The sequence below is a fragment of the Macrosteles quadrilineatus genome, unplaced genomic scaffold (genome assembly GCF_028750875.1).
Source record: "Macrosteles quadrilineatus isolate MER2022 unplaced genomic scaffold, UCM_ALF_1.0 Scaffold_7__1_contigs__length_78375512, whole genome shotgun sequence".
Classification (NCBI taxonomy): domain Eukaryota; kingdom Metazoa; phylum Arthropoda; class Insecta; order Hemiptera; family Cicadellidae; genus Macrosteles; species Macrosteles quadrilineatus.
The window spans coordinates 25,942,917-25,963,600 of NW_026542600.1; the positions used below are offsets into that span (position 1 = coordinate 25,942,917).

The window sequence follows — 20,684 nt, forward strand, 5'->3', positions numbered from 1 at the left end:
CCCAGATTTTTACCTTGGGATTTTTACCCCCTGTGCAGATAATAAAACTAATACTCCGGGTCGTACATTTTGAGCTGAAATATGAAGGGGTAAAAGTCTGGGGGTTAAATTCAGGCCCGTACACTCTAGGTATTATAATTAATTTGGTGTGTTCTGATTAAATTCACAACCGTGAAAATATACGGTTAGTCCCACCTTTAATTTATTGAACTTGTGCAGCTCAAAAGTTTGCAGCCAGAATTTAACCCCCTGGCTTGTAAAAATAAAAAAATTATTGTTATTTACGCAATGCGATATATCAACACATATTTCCTTTCACATAGTGCTTGGGCTTATATTGACGATTTTTTTCACATAGCTAAATACATATTAACAAATTTAATGTGAATATAACATTATATAATTTTTTTTCCAATTGCAATCTTTTACATTATTTAACCATCATACTATATATATTTTAAATTTTAGCTCTAGTTTTTTGATTTCATGATGCAGATGATGATTATACAGGGAGTTTAAAAGGGGAGCCAGACCGATATTTTTTTTATTTACACAAACTTGGTTTTTGCTGATTGTTGTTCTCCTTTTTAATTCCCTTTAAAATTATGGTGTTTTCACCGTGTTTTCCGAAAGTTCAACTTTTTTTATAAAAAAAGTTACACATAATTATCTTTGGAACTAAGTGACCTAGAGACTTTAAATTTTGTATACATAATTGTTTTGTTATAAGTAACATTTAGACCCATTTTTATTACTGTCACTTTGCTAGTTTGAAGAATACATTTATGTCTTGTAAAATTTGTAAACTTTTTTGTGTCTTACAAAAAAATTGTTTACTGGTAAAAAAAAATACTTAATTGAAAATTCTGAAATTGGGTCTGTTTATACATAAAGTGTTGATAATTATAGCCAACGATTTTGAAAGTCATAGCTTTACAACTTTTGAAGAAAAGTGTACCTAAAGATGGCCAATTTAACATTGCCGGGATAGGCCATTTCCACAGTGACGTGAAGCTGGCCCGCCCATTCCAGCACACTTTTTTTAATTGTATACAAAAAAGTGTGCTAAAAGTGTGCTCTTTATAACGGCTATTAAAAAAGTGTGCTCTTCTAATCATTATGATATAATCAATTGTATTTCAGCTACTGAACTATAAACCATACAAAAAAAAAACTGTGCTGAAAGTGTGCTCACAGAAAACATTAGGAAAAAAAAGTGTGCCACCACATTGCTAAACAAACAACCCCTAACTGGTAAGGGTAATAAAATGACCCAGCCCGCCCATTTCAGCTACAGATCTATAAACCATTCCAACCCCAGCAGCCTGTAAACTATTTAATTGCTTCAGATTGAATGATTAGCCATGGCACCACTGCAACTTTAAATGTCATATTATTTTTGTTTTTAATTCAAATTTCAAGAAAATAAAAGTGTTTACATACGAAAAGGAGCATTATGTAACTTTTTATTTCAGCTTTTGGTCGAAAGGAGTTTTGTTTAACATATTTTAATTTATCATGAAACTTACCTATTTTTTAATACTGTATTTAATAAAATTTACATACACACTTTAGGTGGTTTCCAGCCTGACGGATCTTTTTAAATAGTTTTTATTTACCTATTTAATGATTAATTAAAGTTAACAGCTTTATTATAGGACTCCCCCTACTTTTAAAAGCTAGATTTTGTAATGTATATAATGTTGTTTGTGATCTTAGACAATTTATATAAATAACACACTCTATTATGGTCACGGCCCGCTCTAACTACTAAGCTAAGCGAGTGTAACATTTTAGGAAACATAAATTTAAAGTGAGGCATGGGACTCGCAATTTATATATCTGTAGCTGAAATGGGTGGCCTGGGTCATTTTATTGCCCTTACCAAGTAGGGGTTATTTGTTTAGTGACGGGGCGGCACACTTTTTTTCTTAATGATTCCTTTGAGCACACTTTCAGCACAGTTTTTTGGCATGGTTTATAGATCTGTAGCTGAAATGGGCGGGCTGGGTCATTTGATTACCCTTACCAGTTAGGGGTTATTTGTTTAGCAACGGGGGTGGCACAATTGTTTGATTAATGATTCCTGTGAGCACACTTTCAGCACAGTTTTTTGGTATGGTTTATAGTTCAGTAGCTGAAATGGGCGGGCCAGCCATGATTCTGGCCCTCCCAAATACAATTGATTATATCATAATTATTAAAAGAGCACACTTTTTTGTACACATTTTAAAAATGTGTGCGGGAATGGGTGGACCAGCTTCACGTCGCTCATTCCCACTCTCCTTTTTAAACACAACCTAAATAATACAAATACCGGCATTGGAGGCTAGTTTAGATTGACATCAGCACACTCTATGTTTACCGAACACGAAACACGAGAGGATACATGATTTTACATGGTCATTGTCTATTCAGTATCAATCAAAATTCATGTCAGTTTTTCATAAGTAAATAAAATTAACGGTTACAAATATTGCTATATAGTATTCTTCAAATGTATCTAAAACTTTTTTTGAACTGAGTTTTGTTGGCTACCTTGGTGATGACACATTTGCGTTGGACGAGGAACTGTGTTGGATTTGATTTGGTTGGTTGGACTGACTGACTGACTACTGCGAGTGCGAGTACGGTGGTGACAAATTGAAACTGCCATTGAAGATAACCTAATCGAAGTTTGAAATGCTATAATATCTACGTGGCATAATTGATATTTTAGTGGATTAAAAGTATTAAAAGATTATCGAAACGTCTGATAAAGTTTCCTTGACTTGATTGTTTGTCGAAATCATGGGGCTTACAATATCCAGTGTCTTAACCCGGCTTTTTGGGAAGAAGCAGATGAGGATTTTGATGGGTGAGTGAGATATACTTAGACAAATAACAAATATACTGTAATCAGTTCATTTTTATATCTAACAATGCTCTCGGATTGTTAATGATTTGCTTTCATCTCACTAAGTATGCCTGAAAAACGTTCTTATGCAAAACCTTACTCATCCTTAAGGTCACGTCAGAATGGGATAGGCTCTATCATAGACCTATCATTCTTGGTATAAAATTATAGCCATTTCCTTAAGACCAATGTAGTAGTTTAAAACAAGCAATGACTTTCAAGTTGATGGTCAGATACCTACTAATTTGACGATAATCCAACCAAGGCTAACTTAGGCCTGATTTATAACTTTAAGAGGCGGTTCACGAGTACGGGGTTCCGTGGCCCGCGGTTATCGTTGTTCTCGGCCAATTTTAACCGACAGCCAAAAAATGGGTTCACGACATAGAGCGTTAGCCGAGATCAAGCTTAGCCGAGACCAACGCTGACCGTTGCTCAACAGCAGGGATTTGACGGGGAACTTTCGTTTTAAGGTTGGCAACAGCCGAGTGGGCTACCTGCCGAGCAGCTGCTCGCGGTCGACGAGTTCCAAAACAATAGGATGACGTGATAAATTATTATTATTACAGTATACAGAGTGTTTACTGATATTGCATAAAAAGGTTGTGAACTTGCACTTAAATTCATTTTATACTAAAGTTTTAAGTTACTTGATTGATAATTGAATTATGAAATTAATAACCCTTTCAGACCCGGGAATCTTAGTCATCTCGACCGCTTTAACCCTCCGAGCGTCACTTGTCGAAAAATCGACTCACGACACACTTTGTGTAGTGTCACTTGTCGATTTTTGACACACGAACATCGTTTACGGCGAAGGCTCTATGACTGACTGAATCGGATTGAACTGGATTGAGTTAGGTATCGTTCTTTTTGTTTGATTCAGAGCTTTCTCCGGAGGTCTGTCTCTAAGCGCTATTCATTTTAGTTCCGAAAATATTGTAGCAGACAGCTGACGTGCGTATTTGTAAACAGCTTTGTTAACCTCGGACCGATGACTGATGTGTTTTATTACGTTTATCATTGTTTTAGTGTTAAAAATCAAAAGTAGTGATATAGGCCTACGTGGTGCATTATAAGAAGATTTAAGTGATTTTGAAGGGCTGGTTGATGATCCTGAAGAAGTAGGTAGTGATATTGATGTAAATTATCAGCCAGATTCCTAGCTATGGTTAGGCTATGCATTCTTAGCTAAACGCTATGTACTGAAATCTGTTTTTGCCCATAACTTATTTATTTGCAAATCTACTTCCTTATATTATTATATATTTGTAATCCTCATAAAATTTAGAACAAAGTGGCTATTTTCAAATATTTATAGGCCTATAATTTATACAATTTCATTGAGCGCAAACTTATTACCTATTATTTTTTTTTTTATTTTCCAAAATATTTTTATCAGGAAACTGATGTAGTTTATCATAACTTACTATGATATAAACCCGTGACTCGTGAACCGCCCCTAAATAGGCCTATCAAGTCCAGGAGGCTCTTAGTGGGTTCGATCAAGTAGGCCTGGGTCTATTTGGTGTTGGTTCGAGTAGAATAAGGTCTAAAGATAATTATGAAATTCTAAATTATGCTAACCTTAGGCCTTTTATCTTGTTCTCCACTGAGACCGACTGTTTCAATAATGAATAAAGATTATTTGATTTGATGCCGGATAGGTTGTTTAATTAAAAATACCACCAGTAGATAGCCTAATGTGGGGATACAACCTCTTACATACAAACCCAATTTGTTCAGCCCATGTCAGTTTGGGGTAGATAGGCTAGTGAAACCGGGCTGATTGACTTTGTATTCAATCTGGCGATATCGGGTTAAGGAGCACACAATTTTTTGCGTCTTATCCTCATTCAGCTGGTTGTTGGCTGATAACCATGCCTTGGCTTCCTTGAATAGTATTTCTGACGTGTCAAGCACTCGAGCAAGAGTAGGCCGCCCCTTTTTCAGTGTGAATAGGCCTACTTTATTATTAACTTGTGTGGAATGCAACGCGCAAAACTATGTCAAAGTACAATTGAATGAAGGCTTGTCCCTGAAATCTGGGGTGAATTTTTAATTATCTATGAGAGGTTGTCTCAATGTTCTTGTTAGGTGTTCAGCCATATCACAAAGAAATATCTTGTGATTTACTGTACTTAACACTAATACCGAAACCCTACTCCGGCTGACGTTAACCGAAACCCCCGGTCTGTGAGACCCCATTTGAAAAATAATGGACCTCGCTTAGAAACACACAAACCGAAACCCTCGCCCTGTGAGACCCCGCTTAAAAAGACACTAACGCAGGGCTTCTGAGACGGACATTTTGTTAATAATTACATTAATTGTTTGTTTTGTTAATACTTAAATACTTTCTTGGGAAATGGCAACCATACGAATGTAGGTATTCCTACATTTGTTTTTAATGGAACTAATGCTCTTGTAGTCTTGTTAGTGACTAAGGCCGACATGCTCCTTAGACACAGCTGTTAATTAATAGCCCCATACAGCTGATGGCAACTAAGGGACCTGAGGTTTATAGTTGAATCCAAACCACATTTTTGCCATAAAAGTTAATTAACAAATTTGGTATAATTATCAGGATAGTACTGCGGATCGTCATATTACTGACTAGTGCGGACGTTTATCCTCACCAGGGAGTATCGCATCCACAGTGCATGTCTATTTAAATATCCACAATTCGTGACCACCTAGTAGCTGTATTACAGTACGACGCCAGTCCCTTGTCAGTCTTGCCAGTTGTCAGTCTTTTTAGTGTTAGTTATATGTTACATGTACAGTTAACTTTTTTGAGGTTTTAAAACTAGAAATAGTCTTATTCATTTTTAACTGCCGTGACACTAACTAACTTAATCTTTCTAGCACACTGGAAGACTGCATGGGAGTTTTACACACTTTATCTTCATAAATCTGATAGCCTATTGGTCTAAAATGTATTTTCTGTTATTCTGCGGTTGTGTTGACATAAAAATTATAACTAACCTACTTACCTAGATAGCTCGCCTCACAATTTCTTAAAAAGTAGCATTTAACTTATTGGTTAAATATCTTACATTCTCAGATATAGGCCTACCGCCTGCACACACACAGCCTGCTTTGCCAGTTAGGTTCGATTAGATATCATATTCTGTAGTGGATTCATGGTCTGTAGGTGACGACTGTTACACATAAGTTTGATCACTACTACACTTCAACTTTTTATCCTCGATGCAAAGTGTCATTTTGAGGTGACTTGATTCTTCCACAGCGAAGTTTCAAGTGAACCTTCGCTTCAATGGACTCTGCTCTGTTGCTGTTGTCAACTCTGCCTCAAAACGGAACTCGGTATAGTAGTTAAAACGTTAAGGATCATCCTGTCACTTGCTGAAGACCACGCCTCCACAATAAGTGTTAGAAGCTTGTTCATGAAACTTTCTTGCACTTCTGCAGTCTGATCAACTTATGACTAACTTACCTAACTTACAGTTTTAAAATGGTTTCGAACTTGATCCCTCTGGGTCATAAGTGATCTACCATTTTCCAACAATTTCTCAATTTTGTGGGACGTTTTGCTGATAGTAGGTTAAATGTTAAATTAATTTGAAATTGTTCACTTATTCACTTATGGTGGTTGAGTAGGGAGCTGCATTCGGTATCAACTTACATTCTACGATTGATGCCAATAAGCCTAAACATAAGCTGTTAAAGGTGTTTACTAGTTTGATGAATTTCTTACTTATAGTAGGCCTATCGGTAATTCCTATTATGGTCTTATAAGGTAAGGCTGGATCCAAGACGATTGTGATCTTTCTTTTTAGGGTCCCGAGTAGACAAAAACAATGTCCTTTAAAACTTAAATATCTACATATCTATGTAGCCTATCTGAAATTAAATATCTAAATATGAGTCATGTTAATAGACATGATAACTCTGATCAGTTTATGGTGAAACTCAGAACAATGAGATCATGTGAATAACAGTTTTTGCAGTTAACATGTTACCTAATTAAAAGGTACCGGTAACTGCATATAAAAATGTTTATTAAAACAAGTTAATAAAAAGGAGGGGTTTGTAGTCCCATAGAAACCCTTCATATTTAGTGTAGAATTGAAACACTTTAAAGGTTGGATTCGGTCTTTTTAGTAAAAAAGAGTGACAATGTAAGATTGAAAAGTTGTTTTAAAATTAAGACCTCCATTGAGCTGTAATCAATCAAACCAGCTATATCAAATCCGAGGCCACCGTCTTGTTCCTAATGTGATCCATAGTTGCTGGTATTTTACATTTTCTTTCACAACGTTTTCAAATACCATGGCAACACTAATGGTCCTAGAATAGTAATGGATGAGGTAAGGAACAGGACCTTGGTCTCAGATTTGATCTATCTTGCTTGGCTGTAATGGGACTCAATGGGGACGTTAATTTACAGACAACCGTCGTATTTACATCCTAGTGACGTATATTAAGCTGTGTTCTTGTCACAACTTCCTCAAATGGCTAGATGTACTACTCTACATTTTTGTCTTTGTAAAACCTTTCTTAGAATTAGTATGAAACGACTAGGTTAATATTTAATAAGTTAACCTATGCTGAAATGAGATATTTAAAGTGCTGATGGATAATATGTAGGTAGTGCAAGAAAAATAGCACAAACTAGCTTTCTCACTGTACAAATATTAATATTTATTATCATAATACAGCAAATAGAGTTTGTACTGTTGAACAAAGCAGTTAAATTTAGTCTAATTTGTTTGCTAAAATGCAATTCCTCCCAAAATAAATCCCTTAAGTTCCCCATTTTTATGTAGTGAGTAATCTAATAAGCCACCACCCTCAATGGGGGCCTGGGGCGAGCCTAAGGCGAGTACTTTTTATACCACTCAAGGACATAAATTTGATTTGTTTAGTCATTAGTATTCACCAATTAATTTTTAGATTTAACTTCAAGGTACAACACCCACACTCTCAGTTGGCTATGTTTTGGTAACAGCTGCTGAACCTCATCGATCAGTTATTTGACTATTGATTATTGGTTATTTGATTTGGTTACATGTGTTAAGTGTGTTAAATCAACTTGATATGTAAACCTGCTGACACTGTCAAAAAAGACGTGCCATGAGGACTACATATGATTCAATGCTTACAATTGTGATTAAACACCTAAAATAATGAAAATCAAAATATTAGGCCTATCATAGATCATTTGTAAATTTATTAAAATACAGTAATCAAGCTTTTCCACATAGTTTTGTTCATAAATTATATACATAAACTGTTACCACGAAGAGCAAACTGTTAAGAAAATAGTCAAGAAGAAAATAGACAAATATTCAGGTGTACATTATTAGCAATCGTATAATCAACCATGTGTTCAAGGTATTGTTTATTTTGTCTAACCAGTCAGTCTCTCAAGCTTTTTAAAATAGTTTGGTTGCAAGTAGTGAGTGATAAATGTGTTTACAATCTAACTCTGATAAGCAATGTTTGCTATCACATAGGAACTAGCTGTTTCTTACTTTCTAGTTACTGATAAAACTTTTTCACTGAATGATCACTGTGATGATCAAAAGTATTTTACAATATTTAATGTATGTTCATAATCCAAAAGCTTCGATGAAAACTAAATATATGAGTTTGCTACTTTTTTATTACATTTTCAGTGAAACACATGAAACAAATGTTCCTAATTATTTGTTTATCGTGGTTCTCCTACTAACGCATACGAATTGCAATTTATTACTAGGTCTTTCCTAAATATTACAGCTTATAAACCACCAATCAAAAACGACATATTATTGAATGATACTCTTATAGATAAATTAACAATAAAACAGCAATGTTTTGTTACCGGTAATTTACCTGTAAATAAGAAATATAAACTGCCTGTATGAGGGGTTTACAGAATTGATAAAGTTGTTTTTACTTACTAACCAAGCAGCATCACTGGGTGTGTTAAATATTATAATTTTTTATTTTGGTTACAAAAAATCTTTTACCTACGACCGTTTTTTAAAGTAGCCGTTTCAGTATAGTTCTTAGAATTGATAAGTATCTCATAACAGCATTGTTTACTTTCATAACAGCATAGTTTAACTCATAACAACACGGGTAACGGACCAATTAGGTTCAAGGATTGAGAGAGGAGAAGCAAAATTGTAATGATTCGAAATTCAACCAATCAGCTGTTCAGGCCAATTTTATTGTTGATTGGTGCAATTAGTATTTGATACAATATTTCGTTGCATCACTGTTAGTGTCAATTAGAGGTTATAAACAAAAACATAACCTCTCTTAGAAGTTATGAGGAGTGATTTTTAGTAATTAAAACACCGTCGTAGGTAAAGTAGTGTACGCAACTCGCGTAAATAGTGTTAACGACACTCGTAGAAGTTTTTAAGGCACTCGCCAAGGCTCATACCTTAAATTTTCTACTCAAGTCATTCACTTAACAGCTGTTTACTTTCATAACAGCATAGTTTTTCTCATAACAACACGGGTAACAGACCAATGAGGTTCAAGGATTGAGAGAAAAGAAGTAAAATTGTAATGCTTTGAATGTCAACTAATCAGCTTATCAGCTGATCAGTTGACAATTTTAGTTGTTGATCCGACTTGTTCCTGTTGATACTCACGTATTCTTAACCTAAGTTGGTGGAAGTTAAAGGAAGGTAGTCTAAACTGATTTAAAAATGTCAGTTAGTGAAAGTGAAGTTGATGAGATAGAAATGAGAGCACAAACTGTTTGTGCTAATTTTTTGTCACCTAAATTGAAACAAAGGTATGAAATTACATACCATCAATTCATTAAATGGACAAAACAAAATAAGGTTGAATTGATAAATGAAAAAGTGCTTCTGGTTTGTTTTGAAAACCTCTTAACCACTTTTTCACCCAACTCATTATGGACCACATATTCGATGTTGAGATCTAACTGTAAATTAACTGTTTCATAGTATTATTTAGTTGTCCAAGAAATATGCACTATTTCCCTAATTGTACCTAATACAGTATTTATGGTAAGAATGCTGCTAGTAGAACCTATTCTCTGAAAAGGTAACGTAGGCCTATTATTTAACACATTTTTACAAACACGTAATTACATGAAATCAGCTGATTAGGCCTATACAATAAGTCGTTGCATCACTTTCAGTAGCAATGACAATAAACGAAAACATAACCTCTCTGAAGTTATGAGTAGTGATTATTAGTAATTAAAAACCAGTTTGTTAGTAATTAAAAAACGGTCGTAGGTAAAGTAGTGTACTCAACTCGCGTTATTAGACTTTACGACACTCGTAGAAGTTTTTAAGGCACTCGCCAAGGCCTGTGCCTTGAATTTTCTACTCGTGTCGTAAAGACTAACTTAACGCAATCGTTGCGTAAACTACTATAAAATATGTATCAGTTTAGAATTTAAATTGATTGATACCTTTTATTGGACTATAATGTTGGTGTAGAGATTTATATTGGAACACCTAATAGCAAGTATAGTACAAAATCACAATAAAACCTTATCTTCCCAAAAAAGATCCTTCACAGTACTTGTGAAGCATTAAGCCTATATTTCATGTCTTTATTTGCATGTTCTCATTAATTGTGTTTTTATGCTTTCAGTTGGTTTGGATGCTGCAGGAAAGACTACAATTTTGTATAAATTGAAACTCGGAGAAATAGTCACAACCATTCCTACTATTGGTGAGACATTTCTTTATTTTGTTTCTACTTGTTGCTTTGTACACATATGATTAAAAAGTTATTTACATATATTTACTTTATAAAGCCTCACTCACCATCAGTAAACCTGAATAAATAAAATGTTCAACATACGCTTCCAGTTTGCCACTCACTGTATGCCATAATTGTGAAAAGGCAAGTGTAGGCCTACAAGAAAAATGTCAGTGAATCAAATCATCAGTGCATCAAATAATTTTGCCTTCAGGACTTCACTTATTAGCACAAGGTGGTGCAAAAAAAGGAAACCCAAAAATAAATGTTTAGGCCTAATAGTTTACTAAAACAAAGCTTACAATGAATTAACTAATCAAAAACATGTTCTACCTGTCGTCCTTAACATTAGTAACAACGTTAGTAACAACATATTCCATTCGGTCCATGATCTTGCTGGCCATCCAAGAGCACTGCTGGGCGGAAATGTCTCTGAACACCAGTACAATATTCATGAAATAGCTCTTAGCGTTTGGGTTTCCTTTTTTTTGCACCACCCTGTATATTACTGACTCACTAAACAAATAGCAGGCCTATAGGCCTACGTTAAATACCCCTCTTATCAGAATATAATTCTAATGGAATAAAAAAAAACAGTACGGTATGGTTTAATAATATGTGTATGGTTTTTCCAATCTGTCGTGTAGTAGTTACAACAACTTCACAACTACATAGGCTGGATTATAAAGGATTGTAGACCTGCTAAACATATTTAACTTCATAAGCAGTTTTCATTATGTTTATCGGTATAGGTTTCAACGTGGAGACAGTGGAGTACAAGAACATCTGCTTCACGGTGTGGGACGTTGGAGGCCAGGACAAGATCAGACCTCTCTGGAGACATTACTTCCAGAACACACAAGGCCTCATCTTCGTGGTTGACTCTAGTGACAAAGATCGAATAGCTGAGTCAGAGAAGGAGTTAGCCAATATGGTCAGTGTCGTTTGTAAATTACCTTTGCACACCCAGTCCTCTTGTCAGCCTAGACCACTAAATATCTAGCCTCAACCTCCTCCCTAAATTTGTAACCATTACACCAACACCGCTCCATATCCCCTTTCTGCAATTTCTTCTACAAATGAATTTGAGGAGTACGGTACTACAATATTACTGGATCCATGAAACAACATTAGGTTACATTGTCAAGAGATAGTATTAATGTTAGACAATCTGTTATTATACTTCTTTCCCTTAGAAAATTCATTAAAACCTGGTTGAGTCAGTCGGTTGTATCCATTTCCTCAGTTTAAAAGAGATAAACCTGATTTATGAATGGCAGTTTTAGTAATTTTAGCCTACATTAGTCAGTAATTGTGTTGTATTGTTCAGCTACAAGAAGATGAGCTTCGTGACGCTGTGTTGTTGGTGTTTGCCAACAAGCAGGATCTGCCCAACGCTATGAGTGCTTCCGAACTGACGGACAAGCTTGGCTTGAACCAACTCAGGAACAGACATGTGAGTTGTTTGACTGTAAATTCAAATATTTCAAATATTGGTTCAACCTTGATGTCCCTTGTGCTAGAGAGACAGGTCGAATCCTAGGCATATCAATAAAACGAAGGGGGTTAGAATTACTTCCCTTAGAAGGGTATGAGTATCAAACAACATAGTAAATCCTTTGGTATGGATAGTTAAACAAAAGTTGTTCTTGAATAAATGACTCTTATTATTAATAAGTGTTCACCTATTGCTATTGACTGTATCATCTAACTAGTGACATTTCTAGTTCAGTTTCTAAGAAATACATCTCTCTTCAGTTTAAATTTTAAAAAAAATTGTTTGCAATGGTGTAACTGTAGGCCTACTAGAAATGTTTTATAGGCTAGATAGTAAAATAATACATAAGCAAAAGCGGCCATCCTTCAAATTCACCTTTACTTAAAATTATAATCCTATAATCCTTAATATTATATACCTAGCGTTTAGTTAGTTTAACGTCATCAGCACTATTATTGGAATATTAATACAATTTGTAAATCGTTGGTTTAGTTAAAACTACATTGAAGATTTCTTAGAGAATATTATTCAAATTAACTTGTAAGATGTAATCACTGTAAAATTTGATATTTAGAACTTAAAAAATGTAATACGGCCTACCAAAGACCTAGGCCTTTTCAGCAGTCAAATAGTTAAATATTATTTAGTAACTAAACCTAATAGGCTAGTTAGAATTACAAAAATTACATGTGAAAGGTTGAACGTTATTTTTAATTTTACCAAAAGAGGATATAACCATATAAAGCCCTCTTTAGGTTAGAGCATAGTCATAAAATAATTTTCCAAAGTAGTACGGACTGTAAAAAAAAACATAAATTAGTATGAGATAAATAAACCAACGGTTTACACACTTAATTTCAATAATATATTTGGATAATGTCTGTATAAGCAATGAGTTTTGAATGTGTTTTGCCTAAAAAGATAATAAATTATTAATATTCCAGTAGCTGACTCATAAATAACAAATAAAAAAAACTCATAAATAAAACTAATTTTGTGCCATCATTTTAAGAAAATATCACGGCAGGGCCGTCCTGTGGGCGGGGCGACAGGGGCGCGCCACGGGTTCCATGTCAAAAGTAATACAACAAAATTGGAAAAAAAATTAGGTTAGATGTACATAACGTATTTTAGAAAGTTGTGTATAACTGAATTTTAAATATTACGTTGTAAGTATTTATTGAACAAATGCATATTATTTGATACTAATCACTTTATATATTTGCAACCTTTTCCCAAATTAAATATTTTATGAAAATGGAGCTGGATTCGCTTGTATACTACTTTTATGTTCTAACACCAATTGTATGGATTTGATTATCATCAATTAAAAAAGATTTCATTGACAATTTAAGTAATTTAATCCCTGATTCCTAACTCTAGTATTTTTCAAGGTAAAATGCAAATAGTGACGCAACCCTCCACGCAACTTTGTATAACGAGCATCACTCATTATGTGTTTGGGGAAGGGCGTCTGGCAACACCCGGCCAATAAACCACACGACGACCCTGTATCACGGCTCATTCTGAAATATTTTCAGAAAATTGAGTACCATATAGGCTAACCAATGATTTAAAAACATAAAAAAACACAAAAGGTACTTTTGTTTTCACTTCAACTTGTTTAACTGTTAAAATTGTTTCAACATATTGCATTTTATCCTTTAAGTCAGTGATGCCCAAACTTTCGGTCTGGAGACCTACCTACATAGTGGTTTTTTTTCTCCTAACCCAAATATTTAAAAATATCAATAAACATCATTATTATCATTTTATTATCAGTAATACTATCATATAGCCTATAAAATGTTACTGAAAGATACACCTCTAAATTATAATTGTGAAGATTGTGTAATTGAAGACACAATATTTAACTAAGAAAACCTCACAATATTTCATAAACTTTAAATTATTGAGGCATGTGAAGCTTAAGATTACTATTTATAAGAGACATGTCTAAATGTTGATAACTTTATTATGCGATCACAGTAGCCTATTAGTGCAAGATTCCGTCTCCAAAAATATCTCTAAATTCAAATATTAAAAATCCCAACTGAAAACAATTTGCCTGAACATTCAGGTAATGAACATAATTAGTTTTAAGCTAAAAACATGAAACATATTAATTGAGGATTTGCCGAATACAATTTAAAGTCCTGAGCTTTGCCACCCACTCTGTGCTAGGTCATTCTAGGCCTATTCTGCTGCTGATACGATTGTTCAGGTAGTGAATAACTACGCAATTTTATGGTGCTGATTCAAAAACATGATTCAATATTTGATCTCTTCCCAACCATAGTTAATATTTGCTCCCATGACCTACCAATGGGACACCCATGTAAGTTACTTAATTTGAACTATTCATCAACAAGAAAGAAGATAGAAAATGCTAAAGTTTATTGTTGTCCTCTTCCTTCATCTCTCTTAGTAATCCTAGTGAAATGTTCTTGTTTTGGGAGACAAACATTATGAATATCCAAATTTTAACAAACTGTATACTAATTATCACAAATTAGAGTTAATCTGAGGCAACCCGTGGTTTGACATCCTTCAGTGAACCATCTCTCCATTCCCCCAACTGCTGTTAAAAATTAAAAATTATTGTAGCTTTAATTTTAGCGGCCCTTGAATGATTTTTGTAGATAATCAAAATTTATTTTGGAAATTCGATGTGTGATTAAATAATGATGATATCCATACAACTGCGGGAAGTGTTCTGGATTTTGCCGCGATTGCGGAAGACGATATTGATGTCTAATAAGACCGAGGAGGTAATCAGGAATTTGCTGTGAACAACAATGATATTTCTGTTACCACGAGGGTATTCAGAATTTTGCTGTGAATGCGGAAAACGATGACGATGAGTACATGATCACGGGTGATATTCAGGATTTTGCTTCGTTCGTAGGAGACGATGATGACGTATACACAACCACGGGAGATTTTTAGGATTTAGCCATGATGGTGTATGACCATGGGAGATAATTACAATTTTTTTGTCATTGTCTATACCATTGGCATTTTCAAGGAGCTTGATTGATTGAATGATTGAATCAGAGTAGACCTAGTCTGTGGTCCACCTCAGTCAATGACCTTTTGGAGTCGTTGTCCCTATTGAAGCTTTCAGTACAGTACACCACTGGGTATTTCACCTGATGTTGCAGTGCAAGCAAAGGTACAATATTGTTCAGGTCCCGCCTCCGATGAAGGGGGCCTCCTGATGACCTTTGAGGGGTTAATTGAAAGGCCTACCTCTGTGCATGAATGCAATCCTAATGCGCCCTGACCTCAAAGCCGCATGCATTATCAGATACTGTAAGCGCACGACTTGTTTGCGCGTGGCCCCTCCACCGCCTCCTTAGCCAGGAGGGGCCCCCACCACAGCCGGGCGCTTGGCGATCTGCTACTAGTCGCCCTAAAAATGTTGTCTATACTACTTCTACTCCTAGCGGATACGTAACACTAACACACGGCTCCTGTTGGTCTTATAATATTTCCATCGCTTCTCTGTGAATGGTTTGCCCTTTTTTACGGGCGGTTGCCATGATATTAATCTATGTTAGCCTAGCCTGACACTTTTTTAACCCACAGCTTAACAATCACTCAATAATTACTCAACCGCTACAGTCCAATAAACTGACAGTCGATAGAACATGATAAAATAAAATACTCTTCCAGCCATAAAATAGTGTCATAAAATACTTTACGTACGACAGAGACCACCTTTCGTTTTATCAACTTAAGGATATAAAATAAATAACTGCAAGCCATTAACCGTTTTAAAGGGTGTTCGGAAAACCCGTCCGATATTTTAAGGTGTTATTTATTGTAGATAATATTAAAATAAGCAAAAGTTTCCATAATGATATGTACTAAGCCTTATGGTTTTCTGTGTATATAGGTATATCTGCGCATGTGGTTTTACATAAAATACTATATCTTAAGATATCGCCTATAAACTCTAACTATAAGAGTTAATAATTTACACGTAAAAAGTCAAACTTTACAATTAAATTGGAATATAGGCCTAATATGATTTTACCGTTTGGTGTACATTTAAATAAGTAAAAAAAATAGTTATAGGCCTATCAAAATAAAATACTCTACTACAGTACCAAAACAATAATATAGAACCCTTAGTATAGAACATTGTATGGTATTTGAATTAAATTCAAATTTAAATTCTAAAAATGTGTACGCAAAAAAGGAATACGCGAACAGCGCTGGTCGAATGATTTAGAAAGCGTAGTCCGACCACTGCTACGGAAACTTGGCTGCGTGGTGGGAGATTGGTACCGCTCTCCCCCCGCGCACCCGGCTCGCAAACAAGTCGTACGCTTACAGTACTGTGTTGTTCAATTTGTCCACTACCAGAATTGCCCTTGTCATCAAAAAATTATTTTGACAGTATGGGGTGTTCCATTGTGTTTATTTTATGTATAGCAAAACAGAAATAAGGAAAATTAATTTTTATTTTATCCTATAATTTTTTCCCGCTCAATGTCACGATTTCGCCCGTCCGGGAAGGGTTAACTTTCAGAAAATGTTGCCTTTTGAAGATAAGAAAATGTGGTGACATTTATTATTAACATAGTTTCTTGTTTCCTAATCCTTTTATGTAGGCCTACTAGAAACTTTTGTTGCACCTTAAAAACTTGCTCTATTTCTGATTTAATAAATAAATGATTTTTCTTGACTTGATATTCTATGATGACATTCATATAATCACACATATGATAAGATTTTATTATTTATGTCATAAAATGAATTTGATAATGCACTTTGAAGGGGGTAAAGGGGTGATTTCTGTAGTTTTTGTGTTGTTAGATTCTGACTCCCACTTTAAAAAACCATCCTTGAACTTAATTAGGCCTATGCTAAAATAAGTTTGTAAAAATTTGTTTTTAAAATTATTAATCTAGCATGTTTTGTTTCCAGTGGTATATCCAAGCTACTTGTGCTACGCAGGGCCATGGATTATACGAGGGTCTCGACTGGTTGTCTAATGAATTGGCCAAAAAGTGATTGCATTGTGCCTTTTTTGTGATTATCCTTTCTGGACTTAAGTATTGTATAAAGTTTGTTTTTATGTACGGCAGTGTGACATTTTGGGCCCAATCTAATGTTGGACTCATGATTGTTTGATCTTTATGCTAAACCCTAATAAGGTGTAAATTTCCAGTAAGTTACAAACTAATTCACTTTACTTCTTAAGCAGCAGCACTTTTTGTTCAGATAACTTTTTTCCAAGCTATGCCAAGTGTCTTGGTCGGCAGTTTGTTTGAGTATAGTTTATTTTACATTTTCACTAAATAGTTTATTATATGCTGCTTTCTGTTAACTTATAAAACTAGTGTTAGGTTTTTAGGTAGAGTTGAGATTCAATTCCAAAAGGGTTTCCAGACTACTGTTTGTTACATTATGCTTTAGAAGAAAAATTTAATATATATTTCTTAGTTAAAAACATACAGTTAATTTGTCGATTTCCAAAGATACTCGACAGTATCTAAAAAGATTTAGATACAAATAGTTTTTTTTTTAATAAATCTCTTAATTTTGTGTAAGTTTTAAGAAAAAAACTGCATAACCTTTCTTACTCTTAATGTGCATTCAATATTAATGGATATGTTGGTGCACACGCCAACGTCTTGTTATTATAATGTAATTGTTTTCACTGACTGGGACAGATTCCTACATGTTACCTCTCAGTTCTCTATGTTTACGACATATTTAAGCGTGGAAATTTGTGGATGTTGTTAAAACAAATCAAAATTTAATTTAATACTAGGCCTACTTTAAGAGGCTAATAATTACGTAGCTAAATTATTTGATAGTTTCCTTTGTTTTGTCTTTTTCAAATATGTACTTTGTGTTCATCACGTACACCGAAACAAGCATAAGTTGTGAATGTAGGATCTAAGTTGTAAGCTTGAGCGTTTTCCGCCACTGTAAATATGATAACTATATTTAGTTCCAAAGCGGTTTCCATTCTATGTTGTTTATTAAATAAATTTAAATAGTTAAACTGAACAGTTTTCTTCTTGAATCCTTAATGCCTTATTTATTGTAAAATTTTAAAACTAAATCATTGACTAAATCATGGGGTTAGATCCATCATGGGTTTCCCTACCATTGTGGTTTGGTTGATGTATGCCTACAGCTACAGTGATCAGTCTTGGGTGGTGTCTGTTCAAGCTCGGCCTGTCAGCATTGGGCTACTGCAAGCCAGTTCTCGTCAAAAAAATTAACTTGTTATTATTTGCTCCCCCAATTAGAAAAGATGTAACAGTTAAGCTTCTTAATTTAAGAATGTTACAAAGACCAACGTAAAATTACTCTTAGAATAATTTTGGAAGATGTTTTTTGTTGAAGATTTAAAAATAAAAACAAAATTTTACGATTTACTACTTGAATTTACAGTGGAAAAAAGTGGAAGTTCTTTAAGTATGTAAGGTCAATTTTTGGTTGAGGCATCAGTCACAGGAATTGTCGGAGGATACAATTATGTGTTGGTGTATGTAGAGAAACAAAACTTTCAGAATATATTTTAAACATTGATACAAAGATTTTTCATAGCTATTACCAATATCTTTTGTGACCTAATGTCTAATGTAGTAATGTCCTTTCTAAATTAGTTATGTACCACTTGACAAGTTAGTTTTGGACACTTTTAACAGTATTTCAGGACAAATTTAAATCTATTGAGGGTTTCAATAGTAATTCAATATCCTCCAAAGGCTTGGACCGCCACCCTGAATGAAGTTAATAAGTGTTGACTGAAACTTTTTGCTAGTGCAGTTTCTATAATCAAGAACCTTAAAATATTAGGGAGAATAAGGATGTACAATGGGTTTGGGAAAAGACATTTACCTGTAATTGTGCATCCAAATCAACACAATTAATACATTATCTGTCCATCCACTCGGGCTCTGGCCTATGAAGTTAAACAAGAGTTGAGCTGATACGGAACGAAAATGAACTATACTTATAAATATTAGTGGCACCATCACTACCATGGATTCATAATTTTTCGCAAGTGGTGTAGTCAAAGGTTTTTCACTGTGGAAACACACCATCGTTTAAAAAAAACAGGGGTCGCCTATCAAAAGTTAGATAGAAGTTTGGAAAGACCAGAGTGGGAACGATTTTTCCATGCGTTCCAGCCCCAATACACCACAGTTTGACGCACCTCCAACTAATCTGAGTTAACCTATCACTACAGTTTTTTTTTGTTGTACTTGATGACATCTGTGTTGTAAATATCGTGTCAAAGAGATAAAAGCATATTGGTAGATGAAAAATATTTTGCCTACAGTTACCTGACAAAGCAGGCTTTCTTGTACTGATTATAGAACACAAAGTAGCTAATTCCTGCATTTACTTACTTTGTAGCACTCCAGTATTTCTACCAAACAACACAAAAAGTGTGATTTTATTAGGCAAGTAATACGTGTAGGCCTATGCTTAAAACCAGTTGACAACACTTAAAGATTCTACAACTACGATCATCTGTTTATACGTCAGTTTATTCTTCATTCCATCTGACTATTGATACATCGACTTAATTTAACCTATAAACCTGTTGGTGCAAGTTTACAATTGTCGTTCAACACTTGTATTTAACCTAACGTAAAATGTGTTGTTAAGTGTTAGAATGACAGACTAATTGTTTATAAGTAAAATGTTTGCAAATAATGAACACAATGAAAGTGAGTATAAACCTGTTGTTGCATGTTAACATAAACATTACAAACCAAAAATTTATTCAGATTTGGATTCAATAGGTTTGTTCATTTCATTCAGATTTTTATTTGCTTATTTGTGAAACAATTTCCTTTAGGTTGTTTGTTTGGGAGACAATTTTATTTAGGTTTGAATTTTTTACAGTTACAGTTTGTTCTCTTTTTAACAGTAATAGGCTGTTCAGGACATACTGGCTAACAACGGTGAGGATACCCAATTCTTTGAAAAGGGGTCGGCAGTGTTCTCTTGGGCCGGAGGATGTTATGACTCGCAAGGCTTTCTTTTGCAGCAATAGTATATCCTGGGCAGAAGGAGATTGGCCCCAGAGTACTATTCCATACAGTATATGGCTATGGAACAAGGAATGGTAGATTGTAATCAAGTAGTTCTTAGTAATAAAATCTCTAAGCTTCCTGAGAAGGTAGAGTACTCTTGACAACTTGACGCAAACCTTGTCTGTGCGAATGTTCCAGCCTAACCTAGGGTCAATCCAGAAACCTCATAGCTTTACAGCATCGTCCTGCTCTATCCTCGATCGCAGAGTGCAGATTAGGGATTGGGTTTTCGCCTCATTGATTTTGAAGCGGTTTGTTATAAACCAATCCTTAGCCATTTCTAGCAGGTTGTCTCCTGCCCTCAATCGCTCAATGTTCTTCCCCCTATTGAACAAGGTGGTGTCGTCAGCAAACAATAAGGTTTGTCCAGATCGTTGATCATTATGCTGAACAACAGGGGTCCGACCACCAATCCTTGGGGCACCCCGTGGGGAATAATCTGCACCCTTGAAGAGGTTTCATTCAAAGACACGAGCTGCTTTCGATCTGCCAAGTAGCTACT

General features: G+C 34.8%; 1 protein-coding gene across 1 annotated transcript; it reads left to right on the top strand.

Moving 5' to 3' along the window:
* Window positions 1–2,610: 2,610 nt before the first annotated feature.
* On the top strand, window positions 2,611–18,134 carry LOC128998474 (ADP-ribosylation factor 2). Its single transcript, XM_054424609.1, has 5 exons — window positions 2,611–2,857; window positions 10,496–10,576; window positions 11,359–11,540; window positions 11,937–12,062; window positions 17,043–18,134. Exons 1-5 carry the CDS (start codon window positions 2,791–2,793, stop codon window positions 17,127–17,129), a joined length of 543 nt encoding a protein of 180 aa, XP_054280584.1. The 5' UTR covers window positions 2,611–2,790; the 3' UTR covers window positions 17,130–18,134.
* Window positions 18,135–20,684: the final 2,550 nt, after the last annotated feature.

Bases quoted from the DNA above. Each gene is read 5' to 3' on its own strand.
- LOC128998474 (XM_054424609.1), top strand. From the start codon at position 2,791: ATGGGGCTTACAATATCCAGTGTCTTAACCCGGCTTTTTGGGAAGAAG. The intron at 2,858-10,495 runs GTGAGTGAGATA...TTATGCTTTCAG, and splicing joins GCAGATGAGGATTTTGATGG to TTGGTTTGGATGCTGCAGGA. The intron at 10,577-11,358 runs GTGAGACATTTC...TTATCGGTATAG, and splicing joins CACAACCATTCCTACTATTG to GTTTCAACGTGGAGACAGTG.